Source organism: Neocloeon triangulifer, unplaced genomic scaffold (genome assembly GCF_031216515.1).
Source record: "Neocloeon triangulifer isolate White Clay Creek 2 clone unplaced genomic scaffold, ASM3121651v1 ptg000014l, whole genome shotgun sequence".
NCBI classification, from domain to species: Eukaryota; Metazoa; Arthropoda; class Insecta; order Ephemeroptera; family Baetidae; genus Neocloeon; species Neocloeon triangulifer.
In genome coordinates this window covers 1,812,881-1,834,372 of record NW_026775556.1, presented here as the reverse complement: position 1 = coordinate 1,834,372, position 21,492 = coordinate 1,812,881, and the positions used below count along the sequence as shown (strand labels likewise).

The window sequence follows — 21,492 nt, the reverse complement described above, 5'->3', positions numbered from 1 at the left end:
AATGCGGAAAAACGGAAGAAAAATAAAAATTATGCTGAACAGGAATTGATAATGCCTAGCACCTTTGTGGAATCAGATGGGCACAAACTTGATCATTTAATTTAATACTAAAGGATTCAATAAATTATAAATTATTTTCTTAAATCTTCAAACTAAATTATTTTCTGTTTTGAAATTAGAAGTTTCATTGCGCATAAGATTGTTATTATGAAGAAATTAGAACGCCAAATTTAAAACTTGTGCGTGGAAAATGCTGACCAATCATTTATAGAAAAAATACACCAATCTCTTATTTGAAGCAATATACAAAAGTTGTGGTCAAAAAATTGAGAAACTGTGAAGTGGGCTCCATATTATGTCTTTATAATAAATATGCTGATGTGTTTATGCACCCATATGCAACCTTATCTGAATATTTGTACATAAACCAATTTTCCGCACTGCACATAATTGACGGCGGGCGCGGATTGATCGCTCTCATCGCGTTTAACAATGCAAAGAGCAGCAAGGCCGTCGTTAATAGCGCGTGAATCGCAGGCAAAACTGGAGCATCATCTCGACTGAAAGCGAACGCTAATGGTAAGTAATGGCACATCCATCGCCTTTTTGCTCTCTTGTGAGGCAATCTGAAATTTTTTGACGCCCGCCTCGTTGCGTACGTACGTCTAGTTAAAAGTAGAGGTAGGACGGAGAAAAAAGCGAGGCGTCCGGCGGCTGATGCAAAACGTCCCCACCCCCGCCTGGACGGCCGGTCAATTGAAAGAGGAGCATCTCGGTGATTTTTTAAAGCGCGTCCTGCAATCTCTGTTCGCCGGGGAGGGGGTGACGGACCAAGGTATAAATGCTGCGTGCACTTTTGATTGCAGCATCATATTTACACCATCCACTCGCAACTCACTTAGACTCTCTGGTCATCTGAAATGAAGGTACGTGCCGAATATTTCCATATTGGAAAAAATTTAATTTAAAATACACATTCGTGAATTTCTTTTAGATTTTTTGTCATCAATTAATCAAAATCTACAGTTAGTGATTACATTTCATAAAATAATAATGCTTTTATTTATTAAAAATTTCTATTTCAAAAAAAGTTACAGCGTTTCATCATCTGTTTTTCAAACTCTACTTTTTAATTTTCAAGCATTAAATTATTAACAAAATGCAAATAAAATAATAATTTCAATTTTAATAATCATTTTGAATAAATAAAAATTATTGCAAGATAAATCATTGAAAATGTTTTTTCTGTTAAACAGTTATTTTAATTTATATTACGCTAACTGCATTGGGCCCAGTTGAACATTAGAACTTGCAATTAAGCGCAATTTACGGGAGAGAGCGTTCAAAGTTCACGTCATCGTTTCCTAAATTGCCGAGATGCGCTACTTTTACGCAACACTCACCTCTCCTGACTTCTCACTCAATCTATCAAACATTTGCGTAACTTTTCACTAAATCGAATCTCTTCTCTCCCGCAGCTGTTCGCCATCCTCGCCGCCGTCGCGGTGGTCGCCCTCGCCGAGCCGCCGGCGCCTAACCAGAACTCCTACCTGCCACCCAACAGGGACGCTCCGTCGACCAACTACGGTGCCCCCTCGTACGACACCCCTTCGAGCCAGTACGGCGCCCCGTCCGACTCGTACGGCCCTCCCGCCAACAACGGTGGCGGCTACTCGCAGAACTCGCGAAACGGCGCCAACAACAACTTCGCTCCTCCGGCCGCCCGCGTTCAGCTTCGTCTCTTCGGCAACTCCAAGTCCTCCGGCCAGGGTGGCTACCCTGACTCAAAGGCCAACCAGTACAGCCGCCCCTCCACTCCATCCAACCAATACGGCGCCCCTGCCGCCTCTGGCAACAATTTCAGCGCCCGCACCCCTTCCAACCAGTACGGACCCCCTGCCCAAAACTCCGGTTTTTCCCGCGCTTCAACCCCGAACTCTCAGTACGGCACCCCCGCTGCACCCAGGACTCCCTCTGCCCAGTACGGCGCCCCTAGCAGCTTCAACGCCCAGCCTTCAACCCCTTCATCCACATACGGCGCCCCCAGCTCACAATACGGCGCCCCTGCCGTCGAGCTTGGTCGCTCCGCCGAAAGGCAGTCGTCCTTCAACGCCCCCAGCTCCCAGTACGGAGCTCCCAACGCTAACAGCGGCTACGCTTCAAACCCTAGCTCTCAGTATGGCGCCCCCAGTGGCTTCGAAAACCAGTACCCCATTGCCGAAGTTCGCGTTCCTTCCGCCAACGAGCAGAGCAGGACGGCCCTTTCTGACTACAGCGCCCCCAGCTCTCAGTACGGCGCCCCTTCTTTCAACTCTGCCCCCTCGACCAAGTACGGAGCCCCTTCGACCAACCAGCTGAGCTCCCAGTCCGCCAAGAACTTTGGCTCTGGCTCATCTTCCTACAACCCTTCCAACTCCTATAGCGCTCCCAGCTCCTTTGCATCCCAATCCTCCTTCTCTGGAAACTCTGGTGCCTCCAGCCCATCAACCCAGTACGGAGCTCCTTCCCCCAACGACTACACGCGCGCCTACACCCCGAACACTGAGTACGGCGCCCCTGCTCCCTCTGCCAACTTCGGTGCTCGCACCTCATCCATCTCTTCTCAGAACTCCCTCCCTTCAACCCCCTCGTCCCAGTATGGAGCGCCCAGCTTCAACTCCCGTACTTCAGCCCCGTCCTCCACCTACGGAGCCCCTCGCACCTCGACTCCCTTGTCCACCTACAGCGCCCCCAGCTCAAGGTACGGAGCTCCCACCCCTAGCTCCCAATACAGAGCCCCAAACGCCGACTTCCAGACCAAGAATTCGGCCCCTGCTTCCAACTCCCAATTCAGAGCCTCCGCTCCCAGTTCTCAGTATGGAGCCCCAACCCCGAGCTCACAGTACGCGGCGCCCACCCCTAGCTCTCAATACGGAGCCCCTGTTGCTAAATCTCAATTCAAAGCCTCTGCTCCTAGCTCGCAATTTAAGGCTCCTGCCCCCAGTTCGCAATATGGAGCCCCTGCTTACAACTCCCAATCCAGAGCCTCAGCCCCCAGCTCGCAATACGGAGCTCCCGCTTCAAACTCTCAATTCAGAGCCCCCACCCCTAGCTCTCAGTATGGAGCACCTACCCCCAGCACCCAATATGGCGCCCCCACTCCTAGCTCCCAATACGGAGCCCCGGCTGTGGAACTCGGTCGCTCATCCAACAACAAGCAGAGCTCTTCGTCTTCCCGCACTCCCAGCAGCCAGTACGGAGCCCCCTCAACCCAGTACGGTGCCCCTTCTGCTGAATATGGTGCCCCTAATGGTCAGGGTGTCACCACTGAAGATCCCCTTGCGGTTAGTGATACTTTCTTTAAAACTTCCTCTTTTAATTTTTTCTCATTGCATTGAATTTTTTTTTTTAATTAATAATTAATCTTTCAGGAGCCCGCAAGCTATGAGTTCAAGTACGACGTGACCGATGTCAACAGCGGCTCCGACTTTGGCGCCAAGGAGGGTCGTGACGGCGAGACCACTTGGGGCGAGTACCGCGTCCAGCTTCCCGATGGCCGCACCCAGATCGTCAAGTACGAGGCCGACCAGAACGGCTACAGGCCCGAGATCGAGTACCAAGACCCTCCCAACGGATACGCTGCCGACCGCGCCGCCAGCAACGACGGTCCCTACCCTGCTTCCAGACGCCAGAACGGCTATTAATTTTTGTTAATCAATCAAAGATTGTATTTATTCCAGTGTTTGCTTGCCTTTGATCATTTTGTAAAACGAATGGCTGTACATAGTTCATATTCAAATCGTTTTGTATCGCTTTGTGAAGATCCAACTGATTCATGTAAATAGGAAATTTTATGCGGCAAGTCTCGCAAATAAACGCAATTTTAACCCAAAACTACCACTTTTCATTTTGAGGGCAATAGTACATTATTTAGAAATAAGTTTTAGCTTCAAAAATGCATTGCATTTATGAGAATAGTAAATAATTTGCTTCACGGAGGAAAAAATTATTCAAACTTGTCATCACCAGTCAAAATTTTAATATTAAACAAACTGGATAAAATTGAAATGCCAAATGATGAACGTTCTTAGATTCAGCTTTTATAATTTCTCTATAAGACTCATTCTAAGGGATTTTTTTTTACATTTTTAAAAATCAGCCAATTTTTCTATAAAATATTATTTAATATCTTTTGAAGAGTCAACAATAATCAAGAACAAATACCATTTTATAAAAATGCAAAACACTATGAAATCTCCCAGAAAAACAAATAAAATGTAAGGACAAAAGGAACGAACTCACATTATTTCATAACGAGCTGGTTTTCAGGCTGACCACATGTAAAAATAAATGGCCTGCCATTCCGGAATGTATCGTTGCAGTGGCCGGCAAATGTGGTGCACCAGGGGAAGATTGTTGGACAAGCCCTCCAGAAGGTTGTGAAGACGGGTTTTGCTGTACCTCTCATAGAAAGGAGACCGGAGGATGTAAAAGAGCATGCAGAGCGCGCGTCGGGACAGCTCCAGCCTCTGTTTCTGCGTCAAATGCAACTTGCTCTTTCTATACATCTGCAAACTAACAAAGGCCACCTTAATTAAAATTCTGAACAGTTTTTATAAATAAACAACCAACATAAAAATAATCTTTCAGCTCTCACACCTTACGAATCACAAATCATTGAATTCGTAAAGTAATGTTAGAAAAATTAGTAAAAACGAAAAATCGATTTAAATTAAATATTAAGTGCTAAGAGCAAAGCTCAAGATTATATTTTATATTATTACCTTGTGACGTCCATGAGCATAGAGAACAGCCACGGTTTCCAACTTGCCTCCCCAAAAGCCAAACAGCTTGCCAAGTGGACCATGGGTTTGGTAATGTAAATAACCTAGAATATAAATATTAATTTCATCAGCAGCAAAAAAAAAAAAAAAAAAAAAAAAATCAATATACTTCAGCACTGGTATGTTGCGTGGCAAGTCTTTCCTCCTCTTCCTCCGTGAGGGGAGGAGGTTGGGGCGCCGTCCATGTCCGGCAGTGCATGGGAGGTGCCGAAGAAATGGTTCGAACAACTCGTCCGGAGCTCAGGGTGAACGACTGCGAGTACTGATCGGTTCGAACGTCCACTGGAGGGCCTTCGGCGATTTTATTTCGCTGCAGAGGAGCGATCGGTGGACACTTGGTAATTTTTTCCTTGTACTTCAGTAGAAGCACCAATCGAGACAGGCACCTAGGCAATTAAATTATATAATTTTTGTCGCAGAAAAAAATTTACAATAAATTACTTAAAGGACTGAACGATAGCAACTATGATCCATTTTCCTCTTTGGCCCCACAGCCGGCGGGCTGCGATTTCCAGGAAGACCTCGGAATACTCAATCACCGTGAGAAAAGTCTTGATTTTCCGTCCATTTTCAATTGTTGTCAATCTCGCTGAGCGAATTATTCTGTCGTTGAAAAGGACTAGAAGATTTGAAAGCAGGTAAACGAGTTCGGATAGCACTCCTGAGTTTTGGATGCGTCCTATAATTTAATAAAAAATATCAAAAATATAATTATTTAGAAAGTGACCACCGATATGTATAATTGTTAATTGTGATTCCAAATTTAATATTTATGTACCTGCTAAAAAATATGAGACCCATTTTACTGTTGTTTCCAAATCCGACGTGAGCTGCGGATTTCGGCTGATCCAGTTTTTGTAGGCAGCGAAGATTTCTGAGCAAGATACGCTTTTCGGATTCATTTTTCAGCGAAAAACCAGTCAATGCGGCGAAATATATCAAGACATTGAAATTTGAAACATCATTGTTTGGGTCATGGCGAGTTCAGCTCAGCGGTGCTCTAGCGGTCCTCCCAAGAGCTAAAAAATAAACAAAAATAGAAAATCCAGCTGGAAAAGAGAGGGGAGAGAAAAAATGCGAGCAATTTTGAGAGAGGTGTGTTTAAAAAGGAGATGATTATTTTGATTATTTTTAATTTTTTTATATCATACCAGGCAATTTAACTTGAAAAAATCATATTAAGTACGAATTTTATAACAATTTTTCCTACAATGGTTATGATAGAACTATTTTTTTCACAATCAGCGATGATAACAATTTAGCTCCTGTCTCTACATACCACTGAAAACTCGATCCGTCCAAACGAAAAAGACACAAAACGTAGCATTCCCTCGACCGGTTAGTTCCTGTCAGGAGGAAGATTGTAAACTCGGCAATCACCTGTAAAATCATCGGAAAACGTGTGTGTGTCCCACCAAAAAAGCCGAGACGAGGTTAGTTTCGTTCTTTTGAAACATTAATTAGTTTATCTCCGAGAAGCAATATTCTAAAACTTCAGAGAAGTCATCATGCGATCTAAGAAAACATCCTTTTCGTGCAAAAAATATAAATTAGGTCGAAAACTTGATTTGCATGCTTGAAAAAGATCGAAGAAGTTGCAACGTTATTGTTTTCATTCAATCTGGACTTTGTTCGGTGACATGTTCATGCATTTTAAATTTTAATTCTAAGGACTGGTTGATTTTTATGAGATTGATTACTTTAATTTGAATTTTAAATGTTTCAGTGGTAGTTTTAAAGAATAGCCATGCCGCCCAAAAAAGCACCAGGAGCAGCGCCGAGCAAAAAGACGGAGCTGAAAAAGAAGGAGAAAGTTATTGAGGTTTGAATATTTCCCTTTATTTTGGTGATTTAAATTAATTTAATATGCAATTTGCATTATGAAATATGTATCGGAATCTTCTCTTTGCAGGATAAGACGTTTGGCCTGAAGAACAAAAAGGGTGCAAAACAGCAGAAGTTCATTCAGCAAGTTGAGAAGCAGGTACAAATAATAATTTATTTACTGCAGATTGCAGCTGTAAAATAATTATTGAGAGGCCTGGTGCAGTTAAAATTTATTAATTCTAGGTGAAATTCGGAGGAATTCCAAGCAACAGGAAATTGGAGGATGCGAAAAAATTGGAGTTGGAAAAGAAAAAGAAAGAGGACACTCTCAGCCTTTTGTTCAAACCAGTCGCCACTCAGAAAGTGGAAAAAGGTAAATATTACCAATTTATTTAATTGACAAACATTAAACTGAAAACATTTACAGGAGTTGATCCCAAGTCGATTTTGTGTGCGTTTTTTAAGCAGGGCACCTGCGGCAAAGGAGACAAATGCAAATTCTCTCACGATCTGACAATTGAACGAAAAGCCGAGAAGAGGAGTCTGTACGTTGACATGCGAGATGGTATTTTTTTTAATACAAAATGCAAGCTTAATAATTGAAATACAATTTAGGAGAGGAGGAAACCATGGAAGACTGGGATGAGCAGAAGCTGAGCGAAGTTGCTGAAAAGAAGCACGGAGCTGCTGATTTAGCTCGACCCAACCAGACCGATATTGTTAGTCTTGTCTTATGACTTTAAGAAAATGCAATTAATTCTAAATTTTAGATCTGCAAATATTTCCTGGAAGCTGTGGAAATTAATAAATATGGATGGTTCTGGGAATGTCCCAACGGGTCCAAGTGCTTTTACCGCCACGCCTTGCCACCTGGTTTTCAACTGAAGAAGGCAAATTATTTTTCAGATTAACCGACAATTTTATAAATTTCCTTTCAAAAACTAGGACAAGAAGAAGGAGGAAAAAATGGACAAAATTTCTTTGGAGGACTTGATCGAAAAGGAGCGTGCTGCACTGGGCTTTAACTTAACTAAGGTTCTTTTTTTCAGCTGATGATGAATTGTTGACTTGAATTAATTTATGTTTTTTTTTCCAACAAGGTCACTCTTGAAACTTTCATTGCGTGGAAAAAGCGGAAGTTGACGGAGAAGGCGAAAAATGCCAAGATTGACGAGGAAAAGAAGAGGCAAGAGTTCAAAGCTGGCAGACAAGTTGGCGTAAGGATAACCCCTGATAAATCTTTGACTGGCTTTAACAAATTTGCAATAGATTTCTGGTCGTGAGATGTTCGTCTTCAATCCTGAGCTGGCCAGAGAAGGCGACGATGACTTTGAAGAAGGTGGAGTAGCCCTCGACTACAGGCAGTTGTCCAAGGATGACGATGAAGACGACGGTATTGAGTACAAGGAAATCGTTCTGGATGACATTGCTCTGGAGGCGAGCGAGGCTGATGGAACAGGCTCTGTTGCTACTGAAAACAGGCTGTCCGAGATTGCAGCCCAGACGCAAACTATTACAAACGGAACTGCCGAAGGTAATAAGGGTTCAAAGACTTTTTCCTCCAAGTACTAATTTAAATGTATTTGTAGACCCCGGTGCTACTGCTGCAGCTATTGATGAAAACCTGTTCCTGGATGATGATGACCTTGACGACCTGGAAGATGAACTTGAAGAGTTGGAAATTTCTGATTCATAGCCCAAATTTTGTCCCGTTTTGATAAACTGGACAGAAATAACCAACTAAATTCAAAGCCCAAAATCATGTCCGCACGTGAATGTAATAAGATAACTCTTCTAATTTAATTTCAAATTTTATTTTCTTAAAAACCTTAAAATCTCAGTTACTTGAACATGTTGATGTTTGGCTTGAATTATCTGACTTGATGATTGCAATACAATCTTTGCCATGTAAACATTTGTCTTCGAAACTGCACAACTTTAAAAACTTTTCAATCAGGACTTCCATTTCTCTCAGACTTGATATAACCTTTGCATTTGATGGACTTTCCTAATGATAAAGATCAGTATTGTTAAATTAACTAATATTATGTAATTACTTCCGATTGCGAATCTAGTATGTGGTTGCCGGAGATTGATGCTTCCTGCTCCGTTTTCATCAAAAGAACTTCTTGTAGGACCCAAGGATTCACCACACCGTAATCAGAGCCATTCCTCACTAACCAACTCCCATTCCATTCTCCCATAACTCTGAATGGGCGTGTTACACAACCTTGCCTGTAATTGGTTTATAAATTAATGTTGCTTAGCTTTATTCTGAAATAATATCTAACCTGATCGATTTCTTTGTCATAATGTCTTCCAGAGTGACCAAAATCTCAACTGTCTTGACAATATTTTTCTTTTTAGCTGGAGATTTCTGAGGGGTTTCTTCTATGGCCAAATTCGGAATATTTTCGTTTGAAATAATTTCCACTTCCAAACCACCTACTGGCTGGGTTTTTGCAACAGTTGGAGCGCTTTCTTGGTTGTCTTTGATGATTTTTGAATCATGATCTGCTGAAAGAGACTGACTCTGCTTCTCGGCAGCAGTTTTCAGCATGCTCAAGCACAAACTGGCATCGGCTGGCTTTTCCTTTTCAAAAGGTTTCCTTTTTTGAACTTTTTTGGAAGTGGCTAGAGGACTAAAAAAAAAATGAATTTACTAATAATCCAATGATACTGAAATTTAAAATACCTCTCAATATTCAATCCATTGGTTTTCATCTTGCTCTGTTTGTAATCTTGAGCTATCACGTCATATTGCTGCTTGTCTGCTTCTGGCAGGTCTTTCCACATTCTTGCAAGTAGGGGAGCAACTTCACAAAGCCCCATGTTTGGCTTTTCTTTTAATACTAAAATCAAAGATAAATAATTAGCCACAGATATAGGATGTTCCTAAAATATTACACTTAGGCCTAGTCTCTTTGCAGAACATGTTGAAAGCTCGTAGGTTACTCAAGCCCATCTGTGTGCAAGGACTTGCCAAGAGCGCAAGGCGCCGATCGTTGCTCTCTGGTTTAGGTTTAGGCTGCTTAGCCGTCGTCTTAGATTGAACCATGACATGGGATCCCTAAATTATTTACTTTTATCAATACACAATTAATTTGATGATTTCAATTTACCTCAATTTCTGCTCCAGTTTGGCCAGTGACAAACCCACGACTCCAATCGGCTTGGTCAAACTCAGGAAGGGCCTCGTTATTATTTTGGGAGGTGACCGACTCACTTTGGCTGATTACTGGAATATCAGGTTGACAAATTAGTTTTTCCAGCTCCAGCAAAGCCGCTTCGTCCTCCTCAGAGAGAACAAATTGGCCATCATCATCTTCGTCAGTTTTGGGAGTAGACAAAAAGGAGTTTTCAACTAAGGTAAATTCTGCATCTTCTCCATCTTTTGAAGAGGCCATAAGCGAGTTTTCCACCAAGTTAGATTCTGCATCTCCGTCATCTTTGGTGGTGGCCAGAAGAGAGTTTTCCACTAAGATAGATTCTGATTCATCTCCAAATGATGGTTCCGATAAATTTACTTCCAACACTGGCTTGTTTATCTTAGTTTTATTCCGCAGATCCTCAGGATTTTGATCATTTGTAGAAGGCAGATCAATTTCTTTTGTGACGGGAGTGAAAAACTCAATTTTGAAACCGCCCTCATTTTCTGTTTGACTTGATTCGAGCAAAGCATCTTGTGTAAAACTGCTACTGCTTGACAGCTTTTGATCCTCGCTGGAACTTTGGGTATTCAAAACAGAATTGGAATCTGCTAGGCTGTCTTGGGAGGTAGATTCACTGACTTTGGGCTTTTTGCTTGGAGGAGGATGTATGAGCTCGTCATTTTCTTTTTCTTCTGCTTCTTCCACTTCATAAATTCTGTCCAGCAGATTTTGGATTGCTTCCAGAAGTTTTTCCTATATGATTGAAAAAGAGTTCAATTATTATTATTTAAAAAAAAATGCAATACTTCTGTTTCTGATCGCAATAGGAACTTGGACTTATCAGGTTCTAAATTGACATCTAAATCTTCCTGATTCACTTTGATCTCTAAAACACAGGCAGGGTACCTGTTTCTGCCGATGGCTGGAAATCGAGCCCTGAACTTCTCCATTAATACCTGTATGTATCAAAATTTTTTGTTGAATGATTAACACACAATAATCAATAATTCATTGCTTACGTCTTCAATTTTCTTATGACGAACAACCCTCTTGTTGACAATTAAAATCATGGCTGATTTGCTTGATTGACAAGTCTCGTTGACAGAAGTAATTCTTGTTGGAAGAACAGCAGTCATGGTTCCCTGATAAAAATTACATTATAAAACCTTTGTTAAGTTATAACTTTAATTTTGAAAATATATTTTCAAAATTAAATCTCACCCAATCGTCTAACTCTGATTTGACGATTTGCATGTTGGACACCAAATTGTGACCCAAATATTCTCCGAGCGCGGTTTTAATAGGCTCTCCAGCTGCAATGGGCACACTTTGCTTTTTCCAAACTAGCGACCCACCGTGAATGAAGAAAATTCTAGTAAATGGCCATGCCACTCCCAGAGCACCCAAGAGGGATTTGATTCGTGAAATGCAGCCGGCTTTTGAAAATCCCTGTGTGTTTGCAGATGCCTTGGCATTTAACAAAAGCCGGCGCCGAGCTGGTTGGTGATGGAAAAGGTTTTGCACGCAAATCAGGGTTCCTAAGATTTAAATGATTAATAACCAAATCCTTAGAACACTACAGACATTTACCTTGATTTAAATGTGAAGGAGACTTTTCAATTATTTCTCCATCTGAATTAAATTTATAGGCTGTTGCCACTGAATAATGTTCAGTCTTTGTGGTAATAGTCACATTAGCAACGCAGCAGATACTGGCAAGAGCCTCTCCTCTGAAGCCGTAAGTTCTCACAGTCTCTGAAATTATAAAAAAAAATATCCTACATATTTTTAAACATGAATTGAAAATTATACATATTTATTGAAATATCATTTGCAAGTGTGATTCTTTTTTTGAATGTTAAAAATTATCCATTAGAAATGTTTTTAAGTGCACACCTAAATCAGAGAAATCGCTGATTTTGGAGGAGTACCCTGGTTTGCACATGACCTCGACGTCTGCAGCGGAGATTCCTTTTGCATTGTCCTTGACAGTAATTTTTTCCAGTCCATAATTTTCCTGAAATTCAAAAAAGAAGATTAACGAATTTTGCGAATTAATTTTGATTATCTCGGGAGTAAAAATCTAAGGAAAGAATTAAAATCTTACAAGCCTGATGTCAATGGCCGTAGCTCCTGCGTCCAGCGCGTTTTCGATCAATTCCTTCACAACATTGTACGGCCCTTGGATGACTTGATTGCTGGTAATGAGTCTTGCAGTGTTTTTGTCTAGAAACTTGACGGCGTCCGCCATACTCAATTATAAAATATCGTAAAATCTAAATTGGCTAAAAAGTTTATCAAATGCTTGTTGTGTTTCTTCCCGGTAAAATTGGTTCTTCTGCAATCTGTGACATCTGTCAACAATCAGCATAGCCAACCCACTCAGTGAAAACATTTCCACATAGACATATATAGTTTTACACAAATAATCCTTGTAAAATCGTATTTTTTTTTTCAATAATTACAATTATTTTCAAATTCAGTTAGTTCTAGGGAATCAATATTTTAGACCGAATCAGCTAAAACCTTTTATTTATGTAGTTGGCTACCCTTATAATGTGCTTCTTTGGTGCTTCTGGTGCTTACCGGATGAAGGCCCCTTTGAATTTGAAGCGGGCCGTTCTCAGCAGCCTCCTCTGTGCTGGCTGGCGTGCAATCAATTCAAGATTTGAGCCCTTCTAAATAACACATTAATAATAAAAATATTACTTCAATTTACTCTTGACAGTTGACACGTGATTTAATCGTGGATATTGCGCCAGCCTTTAAGACGTTTAAGTATAATGAATAGTAATAAGTTCAGCTGATGAGCAAAATAGAATAAGGTATAGGAGAATAACTTTTATAATATGTATTTAATTATTTTAATTTACTACAATTTTTTCCACACATGATCCTGATGTTTTCATTTTTTCGCCATTTTTTAAATGGATGCAAGGATAAAATGTTCAGTATTTTAGTGTGAATTAAGTTGAAACGAGCACAAACTATATTATGTTTAACTCAGAGTATTTGCACATAATTTATTTTTTAGTTTTTCTTCATTGAATCCACTCCAAATTTATCCAAAGTATACAAGGTTTTGTGGCACTCTTCCTCCCACCTGGTTTGAAGCTTTCTTTGTATGTACTTTAACCGAAATTACTGCCAATGAAGTTGCTTCCAGACGATGGTGCACGGGCTGGCTGTCTGAGAAGGATTTGAAGCAAAGACACCCTGCTTGAAAATGCTGCCAAAGTGTCTGTCTTTAATAGATGAAATTTAAAAAAAAAAATATGGCCGAAAATTAATTATTTTTAAATTATAAATAACATAATATCAAAAAACGGCGAGATGGTTTTTTTCTATAATACCTGGAGCAAAAGTTATATCAATTTTCGGTGTTCACATTGGATCTTTAAACAAGTAAAAATTCATATAGTGCCAAAACAGCTCAAATATGTGTAATATGATTAATAAATAATAAAACATTAATTTTTGCATCTTCCTGATTCAGATTTCTGACAAAAAATATTTTTTCTAATTAATAAAAAAATTTCCAACATTTCAAGAAAAATTTCTTATACATTTAATTTCCTGACAGCAAATATCTGAATTTTTAGCATTTAAATTTTCTCCCTAAGTGGCTCAAATAAAGTGTGCGTGTGATTCAAATCTTGGCACGCGCGCGTTTGTTGATATGAATAGACTGGTGGCCCTCTTCGTCTTACACATCCCAAAATTTACTCAAATCAACCTGCGAAAATCATATATTAAGTGTGCTTAATATAATGGGAGTTTTCAAGATAGCTTTTATAATAATTATATATAAAGTTGTTGACAATTTAGAAGCCATTCTGGACCAAAAACAAAGCGCTCATCATAAATTTGTGCAAACGAGTTAAATAACACTCTGCTGCAAAGACATTAAAGTCAATTTGACTTAATTAAAATATTCGATTGGGTGCAATATGATTTATGAGTTCACAAAGTGACTATTTTGATGTTATATTAATAGAGCAAACCACTACTTAATTTTTACACCTTTTTTTTTAAATGATGAAGATTATAAGTTATAATTGAATTAGAAATATTAAATTGTTTTTACATTACATGTGGAGCGCTAGAGGGGCATCAGCTCTCCACCGCTGACCCCGTTAAATTGTGACCTCTCACGATATATAGGGAAAGATTTTTCCATTTGCTTTAGAGGTGAGGCACTGCCACATTTGGTTGCTCAGCAATTTTGCTGCTATTAATATAAGATTTTCTGGATTTGGTAGAAAAATCCTCATAATTGTTGCAGTAATTATTTGAAAGCTATATAGTCCGTCTAAGTAAAACAGACTTTCTTCCAGCCGAAAATCATCTAGGCAGCAGAATTTTGGCAACTCTGCCTCATTAGTAGTCGCTTTTTCTTAAGTTTTCTTGGCCGCGTAGGAAGAGACGTGCAGCACCCCTTTTCTCAGGTGCTCAGCTTGCACTAAGGGCCGGCCGTCCGCCCTTTAGAAAATTATCCCCAACATGACTTGCCTGCTGCCAAGTCGCTATGCTTTTACGAAATTGATCATCGAGTGGACAGCACAATTAAACACACGGCGCATATTTTCTCGTAAATTTCCTCTACAGGGCAAAAGCGTTCGACAAAGTACCTTCAGCGACTGCTGTCAAAATTACAATATTTACTCTAAAAATAAACAAATTCAAAAGCCAAGTCATCCCTAAATGCTCAAATATCTTATTCCCTAAGACAAAATTTAGATATTTTAATTTAAAATGACATTTAGTTGAGATTTTTATTTATCCACTTTTCAAATGGTTAGGAAAATAAAATTAAGTCACATAATATAAGAACTTCTCACTCATTTTTGGCTGCATTCATGTTGGGAACTTTGGTGGGGACTTCGTCGTCCTCCGTCGACTGTCTCTTGCCCAGCTGGGTGCTTGTTTTCTCCTTCTGTTTGTTCCTTTCCTCCAGGTTTGCATTTTCTTCACCTTGATCCTTCTCTGAAGTTATTTGCTTAGATTTGATTTGGTTGCAGGTGTGTACAGCTGTAGTTGCTGGGTCAATCAAATAGAATTTTAACTCGCAGTCTGTTTCTACAGTGGCAGGGCAACCAGTTGCTGTAAGAACCAAAAGTTGTTAAAGGGAGTGATGTAAAATAGTGCATACATACTTTTTGCTTGAGAGCATTTGAAGATCTTTGAATTTTCTGTTTTCTTTTCGTAGATACCAAATATAAGTCCATCAAGCACTGGCACGTACATCATATTCCTGTTGAGCTTGGATTTGACTCTTATCCACGGCCTCACTGGCCTCACTTCATTGGATCTATAATTCAAAATACCAAAATTCAGATGAACATTTTACCACAAATTTTGACTGCTGCGAAATTATTTGCAAAAAAAATAGGACCTCCTTCGCAATAGATTGACAATAGGAATATCAGAATAAATATTCTTCTTTTGCATACAAAGTTAAATTTGAAAGTTTACCTTGAAATTTTTTCTCCGATTCAAAAATGTTTACCACTGAAATAAAATAAGAACATGTCCTGAGCTGCCGCTTTCCCTGCAAGATTTGTGTCAATTATATTTCCGTTTCTGAAAAATCAATTGACCCGGGTTGCTCAAATTTCCATTGGCGCAAAATAAACGTGTCTCGTATGATTAACTCTCATTATAAACTCATATAAGCACGCCATTTCACCATGCTCGAAAAGTGTCGAAAAGTCATAAATTTTTTACGCAGAGAGTTTGAAAGAAATTTTATGCAAAAAGGCTTCTCTGAATGGCTGCAGTAGTGAGTATATTATATGAAACAGACTGACAGTTCCGACAGTGATATTTACATTTTTAGCATAGTGTATCCAAATTATAATTTTTTTGATCGATTTGGAACGAATTTAAATGGAAAACAGGCCAAATCAATTTTTAATAAATTAAAAGCACGAAAAACATTTTTTTTAAATGAGACTCACAATCAGGCATGCATTTGTCAGCATGTTTAGGCCTTTCAATAAAAAAAAAAAAAAAAAAAAAAAAAAAAAAACAATCCTTCCTCAGTCAATGAATACTGCACGTCGAATAAACAATCTGGTCGGCGCGGAGTCAGTTGAAAAATGGAAAAGAGACCTTTGCATACATTTTAGTCCGAGTGAATCGAAAAAACGCCAAATCGCACGGAGATGCGCACTAAAATGACTGATTTTTTTTAACTAAAAAGGCAAGCTGCTTCACAGTGGTGTTCAGCGGCACAGCGGCGCTGCGTAGCTTGGTTTTTTTAATATAATTATGCAACAATAGACTGAGCATGGATTTATTAATAAATTCATGAGACTGAGGCTCTGGGTGGAAAGAAATTAGATGAACTCATTTTCCCCTTCATATAGGAAAAAAGCTCTGCATTTGTTTGTTGCAAGTGAAAGCACAAGTAATTCAACATTGGCAAGCTAACGTCAAGAGAAATCGATTTGCTGATAAAAGTGGTTAAGGTATACGCATGAAATTCGATCTCTTTCAAAAGTTTCAAATTATGAATGAAGTATTTGTTAAACACTGTAGGTGTACAACGTTGTACAACACAGTTTCAAATTATTATCGGTATTAAAACTTTAAGTGTGGCACAGCATTACAAAGTTGCAATAAAATGATCAACTCTATATCCATTAATAAAAGGAAGAACCGTGATCCTGGCGTTGCAGAGGGTTTACGCAATCATTTCCCGGCGTTTTCTGTGGCCGCGCGGCAAGTGAAAACTATTATGGTGAAATGGTGGGGGAAATTTGGGTACTTGCGTAAAATTGGGATTGTGCAGCATCTTTTTGAGGCCGCGAGAACATTCTTAGGCCAACATATTATTTCAAATTATTTAAAAATTAAAATTTCATGTGGAGCTTTTTGGCTAACTCTGTATAGTAAAAGTTTGAAATATTTTCCTTGGAACTTATTAAATCTGCGAGATAACCAAAAAACCGCTTTTAAGTTAGGAGATGCTTCAGTTGCAGTGATCCGAACCGAAAGACTCCCATCTTTTCCTTGTCAAGCAAAAACCGCGGTAAAATTGTCGATATTATTTTATAGAAAAATATACATTTAAATATACTTACTCAGTTTGAGCTTGCTGCTGCTGTAGATTGGGCACTTCAGACTCCCCAGCAAGGTTGACGACTGCTGTAAAAAAATCCACTATCTTACAGCCAAGAAAATCATATTAGCATAATTATAACTATTGATTTGGAAAGTAGCAAAAGTTGATCCGATCAAAATATTAGTTTTTGTTTAATCGCCGGTATATATTTTTGTTATCAACTTAACGCGTCGAGTTGACCTTATGCATTCAGTCTGGACGAGAAGCGATTTACATTGCATTATAAACTGTGAGTTTGGTCCAAAAGCTTACTCATTCATTAAAAAAAATAAGCTTATTTTCGTGGTTTGATTTTGCTTTGCTGTAATTAATTTCCCAAGACACAAGAAGATGAGGCTGAGTGGCGAAATGGCACTCGACAAAGTTAAACCACTCGCGGTTCGTTTGCATGGATGTTTCTGTTAATTTATATATGTAAAAAAAAATTATATTTAAAGCCATTAGAAATACCTTCATATTATAGAACCAGGATGTTGCCATATTGACGATTGCAGAAAATTGCAACTTTGAACTATACAAAAATATCTTTCCAGAAAATACTGCCAGAGTGAGTTTAATGCCATTTTGAAGTTAAACCGATCCTGCTTCGCGGTTGAATTATGATTTATCAGTCACACCATGGCTAATGCCACCACCAAGAATGGGCAGCCCCACTTTTCGCTCTGCGCTTTAAAATTTCAAACACAACCTTCCATGATCACACGCGCTCAGTGCGCACAAGTTAATTTTTTTTCAAAAAATACTTTCATTTATATTTCCTACGTATTCCCGCAAAACTATTCTTTAAATCATAATATATAATTTGGAATATTTTAACATTAATCTCTAAAATTACTTCCTTTAACTTTGTGTAAATTAAAAAAAAAAATAATAATAATAATAATGAAAAATGAAAGTATTACGCACCTTTCAGTCGGTCCATCATAGGCTGAGGCTCAGGCAACTCGCTACCCTTACAGATCCGAGTGTAGGACTTGATGAAGAATTCAAAAAGCTCATTGGCCTTGACTTTTTGCCCACCTATCTCTTTTATGACCAAATTTTCTGGTGCCAGCAGCAGTGGCACCAGGACACTCAAATGCAGTTTGAAATCAGTGTCTATATCTACAAAACAATATTCAATAAATTATTTTGGCCTATGTAGACTTTGGCGCCTACCTTTTAGCCTGCCATCAAAATTGGGATTGGTGGACACTTGAAGGCCAGGGTGGGGCATCAGGAAGCAGGAGATGTCCTTAAAGCATGACGTAATGTGCCTTCCCAACAAGTGCAGCTCTGGTTGTTGTTTTGCCAAAACCTTTTAAGCACAATTGTTAATTATTTCATTTTTCATGTAAAAGTACTATACCTTAAGTTTGCGATCAAAGATCTGTTGTCCTCCCTCGGAACCGTATTTGGCCTCGTAAGGGTAACTCCAGTCTCCGATTAGAATCTGCAGCTTTTGGAATGGATTGTTGACGTAGTCTTTGAAGGCCAGTTGACTGTACTCAGTGAAGATCTGAATGAATAATATGGTTGTAAATTTAGTTATTCAACAGTTTGGCAATAGTGCAGACCTGCATGTGCTGAAGATCAAAAACTTCGATGTTCTGAGACAAATTGTAGATCTGAACTGAGCTGCAAATGGTGCTGAGGGCAAATATAGGGGCGCATTCCCTAACCGCGATTTCATTGTCAAAATCGCCTGCAGTTTCCATCAGAACGACAGCAACCTGACAGAAAATTGTAATTTTGCTTGAACTGATTATTTGATTTTTCAAACCTTTTCCCCTGTGGGAAGATCAACAAGGAAGACTTCTGACCACATTCGAATGCCAGTGGTGTCTTTTTCCAAGGCTCCTCTCCACGAAAAACCGTCCAGAGGTGATTCTTCCTCGCCCAACCAGTCTTCAGCGCCCTGCAAGCACTTTGGGGTGAACACACAAAGGAGACAAAAGGGAGCAAACTAAGCGTTCGGGAGCGTGCTTGTTCAATTCGGGAAGGTTACAGAATGGAATATACACAGAAAATTATTATTTTTTTTTTTATTCCATATGTGCAAAAAAAGTATTCCACTCTCAAGCAATAAAATTGCTATTTCAAATGTCAGATTGGAGATCGTAGAAAGGTGGTCACCTGCGCGTTCATGTATTTGAGGAAGAAATCCAGCAGAAAGGATTTTCCCTTGCGGAAGGCGCCGGCCACGGAGACGACCACCACATGCCGGTCTTTGACATGGTCCTGCATCAAAATGTCCTCAAGGGCCTGCTTGTTCAGCTCGAAAGTGTGGTCCTTCTTAGCCAGCACCACCTGCACAGCTTTGGCAACGCCCTGAGCACCTTCCTTGGCCTCCGACTCTTCCATCTTTCCTGCAAAATGCAAAATCTGCATGTCAGCACAGTCAGGTGGCAGGCAAAACAGGGAGTTCACATGTTGGTATGTATGTAATATGTTGTCTCCAGAAAAAAAAACAGAGGTTTTTTACGGCTTAAAAATACATAAATGCAATTATCCAATAATTTTATCACAGCAGGATGACAAAATCTCGATATGAAAAAATAAAACACATAGTTTTCTCAGCTTGCTTCTTTTCAGCAATTTATTATGCAATAAAAATTAATCCTAGAACAATAATCCTCCTGAGATTTGATTCACGAATAAATGATTTTGATCGAATTGCATTAAAAAACCAATATAATATCTAAATTTGACTGATTCCTTAAAGACGAAGACAGTAGGAAGCAAGGCAGAGAGATGAGACACTCCAACAAGATGCAACCAACAGAAATTAAGACAAATTCCGCGAACGCAACACGGGTTTGGAAGAGAGAATTATTGAATAAAATAACAAAAAATTAACTCACGCAACTTGAGTAGAATTTTTCTTCTTTTTTCAGCTCCGCTCTTCTCTTCGGTCGAAATTTGGGTGCACTTGCGAATTCACGATGACCTAGCAAACTCCTTGCCTAGCAATAATAAACAACATGGCGGATGGCGGTGGCGCTGGAGGCTCCGACAGCAGTGACACATACGGTCGAAATTGAAACGATAAAATTACACCAAGGGCAGTTTTACAAAATATTTCACAAATAAAAGCGCGCTGAAGATTTATTTATGATATTATTTGAGGTGAATTTAATACATATTTCATAATTTTCTTCTTCAAATCACTTCAAATATTCACTTATTAAAGAATTAAGAGTATTTCTTAGGTAAAAATTGAAAATAAATTATAATTATTACATAAAAACATCAAACATAACAAAAATTTTCAATAATATTAAGCTACATATATATTAGTTAATTAATTATAAATTTTAAAAATGGAACAAAATAATACCATCAAATATTTGTAAATTATTAAATCATTTAACATGCTGTATTTCATTACATTTTTATTTTACTGAACAAATTTTATAAACTGTTCAATGAGTGGAAATTTTCTAAATTTGAACAGATATTGCAGCTATAGTTTTGATTGAGAGGAAATTTTTCTTCATCTTAGCATCCGAACGTCCTCGGCCTTTCGTTGCGCATTTGTGAGTGCCTAAACCGCTTTTCTAAGGACGGCGGCGTTCTCTCTGTGAGTATCCACCAGACTAGGACGACTGCAGCTTGAAGTCAACCCAAAGAGAAAAAGTCGAATATATTTTCGTATATATAATAATGAAAATAATTATTCAAAAATTATTTCATTTCCTTTTAATATTCATTTAATAATGCAACAGAGAGAAGATGAAAAATCGTTTTTTCCAAAATTATTAAAAGTAAATATTTATTCAATATTCACGCAATAGTGATATCTTCGATATTTGCTCCTTTCCCCCACTATCGTGTGAAACTCAGCGGAAAAACATAATTCATTTTTGCAAGTTCAAGCATGCATATAATGCGCGCCTGAAAGAAGGAAAAGGAGAGCTCTTAGATATTTTTCTGGATGAAATTTTAGAGCGTCACCACGATCCGCACTGGAATCACTATATATAATCACTCTTGCGATTAAGAACGCGTGTAAGGAATAAATAGCCGCTAATCTCTGATTAATTATGAAGGTAAGCATCTCCTTTCACTGCGATATGGGTTTTTCTGGGATAAATAGATGCAGAAATCTACTTTTTGGCGTGTTAAAAAATCACACCGGCAGGGGTCTGGGGTATTCGTTGCCGAGGCATGCTTATTTTTTTTGCGTTTTAAAATTTTTCCAGGGCCTTAAACCATCACTATTATTCATTAAAAGAGGATTTTAATTATATTATGAGATTATATCATTATCATTAAATATATATATTTTAATCGAATATGCAGTGAAAATTCTGAAAGTTGTCGATTTTTGGGTTGCGGTATGATGAAAAATCTCGCAGCTCCAAAAATAACATCCTTTTCATCCCATTTATTTGCTACAGCAATTTGTGCGAAAAACACGTCACACAAAGTAAGATTACATAAATAAATAGCTCCTAAATAAAAAACCTGCGGCGCGCGCATAATTATGTTTTATAATTATATATTTTTTTATTGTATTGAGTGGTATAATCATGGCTCGAGAATTTGCCATTTGCCTGCTGTACACTTTTGCAGCTTA

The 21,492-nt window shown here is 38.9% G+C and overlaps 5 protein-coding genes across 7 annotated transcripts; 2 read left to right on the top strand and 3 right to left on the bottom strand.

Annotated features, from left to right (window-relative positions):
• Positions 1-839: 839 nt before the first annotated feature.
• On the top strand, positions 840-3,873 carry LOC132200549 (pro-resilin-like). The gene is made up of 3 exons (XM_059626085.1): positions 840-926; positions 1,479-3,323; positions 3,411-3,873. The coding sequence occupies exons 1-3, from the start codon at positions 921-923 to the stop codon at positions 3,681-3,683; spliced, it is 2,124 nt and encodes a 707-aa protein (XP_059482068.1). The 5' UTR covers positions 840-920; the 3' UTR covers positions 3,684-3,873.
• On the bottom strand, positions 3,169-5,822 carry LOC132200550 (peroxisomal membrane protein PEX16). Its single transcript, XM_059626086.1, has 5 exons — positions 5,602-5,822; positions 5,265-5,502; positions 4,933-5,209; positions 4,764-4,867; positions 3,169-4,554 (listed from the first exon to the last, which is right to left on the bottom strand). The coding sequence occupies exons 1-5, from the start codon at positions 5,723-5,725 to the stop codon at positions 4,305-4,307; spliced, it is 993 nt and encodes a 330-aa protein (XP_059482069.1). The 5' UTR covers positions 5,726-5,822; the 3' UTR covers positions 3,169-4,304.
• A 321-nt stretch (positions 5,823-6,143) lies between these two features.
• On the top strand, positions 6,144-8,587 carry LOC132200807 (zinc finger CCCH domain-containing protein 15 homolog). Of its 2 annotated transcripts, none has more exons than XM_059626541.1 (11): positions 6,144-6,256; positions 6,550-6,645; positions 6,736-6,807; positions 6,894-7,023; positions 7,078-7,215; positions 7,266-7,369; positions 7,421-7,540; positions 7,596-7,685; positions 7,751-7,867; positions 7,920-8,184; positions 8,240-8,585. In XM_059626541.1, the coding sequence occupies exons 2-11, from the start codon at positions 6,571-6,573 to the stop codon at positions 8,344-8,346; spliced, it is 1,218 nt and encodes a 405-aa protein (XP_059482524.1). In that variant the 5' UTR covers positions 6,144-6,256; positions 6,550-6,570; the 3' UTR covers positions 8,347-8,585. The 2 variants fall into 2 exon arrangements, with proteins under 2 accessions (XP_059482524.1, XP_059482525.1); XM_059626542.1 differs by lacking the exon at positions 6,144-6,256 and adding an exon at positions 6,343-6,458 and having other exon boundaries at positions 8,240-8,587.
• Positions 8,449-12,152, bottom strand: LOC132200806 (PMS1 protein homolog 1-like). Its single transcript, XM_059626540.1, has 12 exons — positions 11,910-12,152; positions 11,699-11,819; positions 11,393-11,557; positions 11,024-11,340; positions 10,822-10,944; positions 10,609-10,758; positions 9,773-10,555; positions 9,558-9,720; positions 9,346-9,502; positions 8,942-9,292; positions 8,708-8,885; positions 8,449-8,658 (listed from the first exon to the last, which is right to left on the bottom strand). The coding sequence occupies exons 1-12, from the start codon at positions 12,051-12,053 to the stop codon at positions 8,488-8,490; spliced, it is 2,823 nt and encodes a 940-aa protein (XP_059482523.1). The 5' UTR covers positions 12,054-12,152; the 3' UTR covers positions 8,449-8,487.
• A 2,393-nt stretch (positions 12,153-14,545) lies between these two features.
• LOC132200264 (atlastin-like) lies at positions 14,546-19,899 on the bottom strand. Of its 2 annotated transcripts, none has more exons than XM_059625603.1 (10): positions 19,775-19,899; positions 19,047-19,279; positions 18,694-18,828; positions 18,488-18,643; positions 18,280-18,429; positions 18,090-18,228; positions 17,838-18,035; positions 16,891-16,954; positions 14,959-15,113; positions 14,546-14,905 (listed from the first exon to the last, which is right to left on the bottom strand). In XM_059625603.1, exons 2-10 carry the CDS (start codon positions 19,272-19,274, stop codon positions 14,640-14,642), a joined length of 1,491 nt encoding a protein of 496 aa, XP_059481586.1. In that variant the 5' UTR covers positions 19,275-19,279; positions 19,775-19,899; the 3' UTR covers positions 14,546-14,639. The 2 variants fall into 2 exon arrangements, with proteins under 2 accessions (XP_059481586.1, XP_059481587.1); XM_059625604.1 differs by having other exon boundaries at positions 16,891-16,951.
• Positions 19,900-21,492: the final 1,593 nt, after the last annotated feature.